This window comes from Ailuropoda melanoleuca, chromosome 3, assembly GCF_002007445.2.
Source record: "Ailuropoda melanoleuca isolate Jingjing chromosome 3, ASM200744v2, whole genome shotgun sequence".
Lineage (NCBI taxonomy): Eukaryota > Metazoa > Chordata > Mammalia > Carnivora > Ursidae > Ailuropoda > Ailuropoda melanoleuca.
In genome coordinates, this window is record NC_048220.1 from 29,268,865 (window position 1) to 29,275,033 (window position 6,169).

The following is a 6,169-nucleotide window of genomic DNA, read 5'->3' on the forward strand; positions in this document are numbered from 1 at the left end:
TGGAGAGAGGTGGCAACAACTGGCTTTGTCGTTTCCACCCCCTTGGGGTGCTCCTTAGAGATCTAGGGTGCCTGCAGAATGTGGGTGGCCCTGGCCTCCAGTTACCCAGTCAGGCCCCTCTTGCCCTCCTGTTCTGCCTCCCTTCTTCCTGTTTCTCCCCATTTATTTCCCTTTCTTGTGTATGCTCGTGAGAGAGAGAGACAGAGACAGACTGTGTGTGTGTGTGTGTGTCCCTCTCTCTCCCTCTCTCTGGCGCCTCTGAAGTCTCCCCTTTAGCCCCTAAATCACTCTGGAATCCTAGCTCTTTGAAGCCGAATCTGGGCCCCCTCCCCCTTCCTTTCCCTTCCCAGGCTGGATGAGGGATGCTGGAGGGGAGGGTGAGCTTGGCTCCCTCCTGGAGTTAATTAGGGAAAACATCGAAAAGTCAGTGGAATGAAAGGGCTGGGGGAGGGGACTAGCCTGGAGAAAGAAGGAAGTGGGCAGCTGCTCCCTCCCACCCAGCCTCTTTCACACATACCCCAAAGCCCTCACATCCTGGGATTTGGGACTTGGAATGGAGGTTGTGGAAACCTGAGCGCTGGAGCAGGAGCGGGGAGGTGGAAGGCCTGGGGCTCCTCTCTCCTGTCTCTGTTCCCTTCTCTTCTCCCCTCCCCCTCTGGTGCTGGTCTAGAAAATAGTTCCGGTCTGTTTCTCAATCCCTGGTTAGTGTCCCAGGATTAGTCAGCCTCTCCGGCTTTAGTCACCCTCTCTACCCACTCCCAGGGTCCAGGGTGGAGTAAAGGGAGGCTGGGAGCAGAGCTCTTCTGCCAGTTGGGCTGGGAATTCCTGGGGCTTTAACCCTCCCGCTGCCAGAGGAGTCCCGCAGAAACCCTGGTGAACTCCGTCTGAGGGGTGGAAACTTCTGGATTTCCCTGCCGGCCCAGTCAGGGAGCCCTGTGGAGTCGAAGTCGCTCACCCAGCGTGTGGTGGTGAGGGTGGGGGCAGCTGCACCTTGGGGCGCACTTCGCACGTGCCTGGGTGCTGCTTGGAGCCTTGTCTCATTGAAGCCTCACAAAAACCCAGTGAGGTAAGCGATTCTGTGCTTCTCTATCTTCAGTGTGCATCAGAATCACTTGGAAATCTTGTTAAAATGCAGATTCTGAGTCTCCGTTTCCAGCAAGCGCCCAGGGTAATGCAGAGCGGGAGCCCCATTTGTACTTCCCTAGACCCCGTTTCTTCTTGTGCACGGTGGGAAGCTGGGCGGTGTCGCTCAGCTCGGATGCTCTGAGCCTGCGTCTGCCCCGTACCTGAGCTGTCTGCTCCCGGGGTCCTGTGCTTAGCCTCTTAGAGCACTGCTCAGCCCTGTGGTCTGTCCCGCTCCGCTCTCCGCAGAGCGACGACGGGGTCCCCGCTGCTAAGGGTAGTGGTGACTCTGCCCGACAGTGACGCTTAGATACACTCAGCCACCTGGGCTTTCACCTGTGCCGCTGGCTATGGCTTTGCGTTAGTGTTTACCTTCTCTAAGCCTTGGCTTTCCTCATCTGTGAAGTGGGGACAAATACCACCTATCTCGCCGGGTTGTCCTATGGAGGGGAAGCCATCATGCCCATGCATCTCCGGCAGAGTGCCTGGCGCCAGTAGCTGTCAGCGGCTGGTACTATTCTGAACGGAATGCCCAGGAACTGTCGTCCTCCCCACACTACCCACGTCTCGGGCACTGGCCTGAGGATAGAAGGACCTACGGGTCCTGGTTGCAGCCCTCCAGGAGCCCATGATCTGGTGTGGCCACCAGAGGGGCTCCCTTGAGAGGGGTTAGGGCAAGGATTTGAGAGCTTTTAACTCAGCCCTGAGAAAAGTAACAGCTAGCATGTTTTAAGCCCTTACTGTGCAATAGGCACTCTTCTAGGTGCTTTAACCGTCGTTAGCCTTAACCGAAACCTGAAGAGCAGATGCTCCTTTTAACCAGTCTCACAGATCAGAAAACTGAAGAGACATAGGGGAGTTTACGCAGACTTGCCCCAAATCAGTTAGTAGGTAAGAGAGCTGGGAATCAAATCTAGGCTGTCTCCCATCTGCCTCATGTGAATAGAGAGGACATTCCCGGGGCTCCGCGGGATCAGGACCGGGTGCTTTGCAGGTCTTCATTAACTGGTTGTGCTAAACTCTGGGGACCCAGAGTTTAGCTCCTGACCTTCCTCTGTCTCTTGCAGAAGCTGCTGATGGGAGCTCCACCCTGGGAGGGGGCGCTGGCACCATGGGCTTAAGTGCCCGCTACGGGCCTCAGTTTACCCTGCAGCACGTGCCCGACTACCGCCAGAACGTCTACATCCCGGGCAGCAATGCCACACTGACCAACGCGGCCGGCAAGCGAGATGGCAAGGCCCCTGCAGGTGGCAACGGCAACAAGAAGAAGTCAGGCAAAAAGGAGAAGAAGTAATGTGGAGGCCGGGCCTGGAGCCACAGGGCAGCTTCCCTCCCCAACCAGCCCAGTCTCTCCTTACCTGTACCCAGGCCTCGGATTTTCAGGGCTCACCCCCAGGATACTGGTAGGGATCCAGGCCATGCTCCCTTTGGGAAACAGAAACAAGTGCCCAGTCAACACCCCCCTCTCTGCCCCCAAGGGATTGAATATGCAAAGGGAGTTCTGCTGGGAACCCCCATCTAATCCATTGCTGTGCCCATGGAGGTAGTGGGGTTCGTGTAGACACCATTTATCACACCCCCTTTAGTTACAGCTGAACTTTGCCATCTTCCAAATTTAATCAGGCCCATCTACCATCCCCTGCCTCCCTCCTACCCATCCCACCCCACTCCCTCATCAGCCCCTCTTTCTTGAGTAAGGTGGTTGGGGTGTTGAGGGTACCTGGTGACCTAAAAAGGCTCATAGTTCTGAGGAGTTGGAAGGGCATCATAACCTGTAGGCCTCTCCAATTCTCAGACTTCCCCCCCCCCCAAAGCATGGTTTGGTGCCAGTCCTTTCATCTCCTTCCAGAGCCCGAGACTAAGCTCAAGTTTTGGGAGACATGGTCACCATTCCCATGGTACTGATGCTTGCTGGATTTAGGGAGGGCACTTTGCTACCATGCCTCTTCCCAAAGGCCTCGGGACCAGTGTTTTGTTCTGTTTTTCATTGTTTGATGTTCCCACTGCATGCTGTGACTTCCCCCTCCCCAAACAAGAGACTCCAGTGCATGTTCCAAGACAGTATGGGGTGGTAAGATAAAGAAGGGAAGGATGTGGATGTGGGGGATGGATAAAGCTTGACTTACTGGTTATCAGGGTCTTGTAGAAGGCTCTGTATGTCCCCAGGGTACTGGCCGGATCCCCAGTTCCAGCCATAAACCAAGTACCAGGCTGGACCCTCATTTACCACATAAAGGCAGTAAACTTTGGGCTGAGCTTTTAGCATGAATGGATTTCAGCTGGCATTACAATCGAAGGTTTGAGGACGTTTAGGACCAGGTCCCCTGGAGAGGTCAGAGGGCCCTCTGTGGGTGCTGGGTACTCCAGAGGTGCCGCTGGTAGAAGAATCAGTGTGGCCCCAGCAGCAGGGGAGGGTCAGCTGGGCCATTCTTGGTCCTTGGGTTGGGGAGGCATGGAGCTAGAGCTGGGACCAAGTGGACAGGAAGTTTCAGCCCCGGATCAGGGCTTCTCCACAGGGCCCCCCTGCACTCCCCAAACCTCTGTTCCTTCCTTTTGCCAGGTGCCATTTCTTCTCTGTGAAGGCCACCGCCCAGCCCCCCCAGTCTGCCCCCTAGTGGCCAGAGCCTGGTTAAAGTCCCCCAGTGCCTCCTTGCGCATAGACCTTTCTCTGCCCACCCCCATCTGCCCTCCCCCGCCCCAGTCCCGTACCTCCAGCGGGGCTGCGCAAGAACCCCACCCCAGCCCTAACAGTAGTGTAGAGCCCCCTCCCCCTTGCGGCTGGTGTCGAATAGCCAGTAGTGTAGTGCGGTGTGCTTTTCCGTGGTGGCGGGTGGGCGGAGGCTCCGCGCAGCCGTCTGTCCTTGAATCAGCCTGCGGCGGCCCGTGCTGTGTTTTGTGCTGTGTCCACGCGCTGCGGCGACCCCTCCCCTGTACTGACTCCTATAAGTGCTTCTCTTGCATAGTCACGTAGCTTCCCCACCCACTCCCTTTCCTGTGTCTCACGCAAGTTTTATACTCTAATATTTATATGGCTTTTTTCTTTGAAAAAAAAAATTAAAAGGTTTCTTCTGAAAGGTTGAACGGTTCTGTGTCAGGGATGGAGGCTCCTGTCGTGTGTGGATGAAGTGGCGAGCTAAGCGGCGTGTGCTGGAAGAAAGGCGGGGTCGCGGGGCGATTATTGTGTTTGCGTCTTGGTCTTGTGTCATTGCCCGTGAGGCTGTGTCTGTCAGGTGTGGCTGTGTATGCTTGCAGTACTGTTGTGCAAACGTAACAGTGTACAGCTGACCGTGATCGTGCTTGTGGATCGGTATACCGTTGTGTGTGTACTCGGCTTCTGGGTCTGTTGTGGGGGCGGGGGCTTCGGAGCGCAGCGAGGCGGTGTGTGGCGTTTGGATGCTGGCGCTGTCTCCCTGACGGTTCTAGGCACCAGTCTCCAGGCAGAAGAGGACCCTGGAGCGGGGGCGGGAGTGCGTTGGCGCCGGCTGGAAATCGGGTGGTGGACATTTCCTTAGTTTCCGCCTCTTCTCTGCTAAAAATAACATCCGCGAGTGCCCTTGTGGGCTTTTCCGGAGGAGGGTGGATTCTCCTTTGCCCATTCCCCCCTCCACCCCCGCTGCCTAGTGACTTTGGGAACACGGTGGGAGTGGGAGGGCATGCCAGAGGCGGTTCTCCAAAGGCCCAGTCTATAATAGCCTGGGCCTCAGTTTACCCATCTGGAATTCACCTTCCCACTCGCTGCAGCAAAGCCAAGGAAATTGGAACGCGCATTCCTGTTGCTCGGGAGGGGCCGTGGTGTCAAGGGGATTGGAAAGTGTGTAATGAGATTGCCCGAAGACCCAGATCGTCCTCCCTCCTTCCCGTCCCCCCCCCCCCCCCCCGCTTTTTCCATTCCCTCTTCAGTTAGCCGTCCTCCCCTCCCCTCCTCTGCCTGCTTCCTTGAAGCACAGTGGGATTCGAGGTTGCTGCAGCCAGAGGAGCTGCGGGAAGTACGGAGGAGGAGAGAAGGCGGAGCGGGAGGACAGAAACACAGACCCACTGGGGTTATCTGGGGGGTCAATGAGGGGATGGTTAACCGCAGGGTGGAAGGAGGCCCTGTCTCTGAGCTTCCTCTGCGCATCGTCTCAGAGGCAGGTCACATGTTCTGCCAGCTCCTGAAGTCTGTTGTCATGGAAACCAAGCCTTCCAACTAAGCATCTGGAGGCGACTCTCCTGCGTGGGAGGAAGGGTGGTGTGCGCGGTTTGAGATGGAAGCAGGGTTTTGTTTCTGAGCGCCAGGCTGCAGAGGGCGGGGTGCTGGCTGCCTGGGTTCTATTCCAGGCACGGCAGTAGACTGGCAGAGCGTGTGAGCAGCTGTGGTTGGTCCCCTAATTGGTATGCGCGCCTGTAAAGCTCTGAGCCAGAAAAGCGTGGCCTCCGGTGGGGGAGGAGGAGGCAGGCAACCCACCCCCACATCCCCCCCCCGGCCCCCGCCATGTTGGGGAGCCAGTTGCCCAGGCTCCAGGGCTATTTAAAAGGTTTTTATTTGCACTTCTAGAACCTGTCCCAATGGTTTTGTGGTCCTCTTCGGGCCTCTGCTCTCTATTCTGGGTCTGCTCGCAGCTTGTAAGATTCCTTTGTGCAGGTCACAATGTGCACGAGTATAGCTCCGAGCAGGAAGTTGCTTGGAGTATGACCTCTGGCTTTGACCTCTGCTGGCAGCCTCAGGTTTCCACCCCACCGTAAGTTCCTCTAGTCTGAAGTGTGGTCTGTGGCCACCAAAAAGGCCTGGGGCGGGGGCATGGGGATAGAAGAGGGGAGATGGGAGAATGGTTCCCTCAGTAAAAGAGGCACAGGTACTGGGGGCATGAGGAAGGTGGGGGTGGGGTGGAACTGGGGCCCTGTTTCTTGATGTCTGGCAAATGCAAGGGCAGAAGCAAGGGCGATGCACTGTGACATGGAGACCTCTATAAGGAGCTGGGAGAGTACCTTCAACTTTTTCACATTGATTTGTCAGGTCAAACAAGGCTTTGGAAAACAGCTTAAACTCTAAAAGGAGGCGGTAAGGCAG

At 56.5% G+C, this 6,169-nt stretch overlaps 1 protein-coding gene across 17 annotated transcripts in view; it reads left to right on the forward strand.

The window, feature by feature from the left end:
• The window catches only part of LOC100466380 (protocadherin gamma-C4), a 181,669-nt gene extending 177,469 nt beyond the window's left edge, over positions 1–4,200 (forward strand). For all 17 annotated transcript variants that reach the window (XM_019795475.2, XM_034656146.1, XM_019795437.2 and 14 more), the window contains one exon: positions 2,190–4,200. In XM_019795475.2, the coding sequence (XP_019651034.1) occupies positions 2,190–2,416 (227 nt within the window). In that variant the 3' untranslated portion in view covers positions 2,417–4,200. The remainder of the gene's footprint in view (positions 1–2,189) is intronic.
• The last annotated feature ends 1,969 nt before the right edge of the window (positions 4,201–6,169 follow it).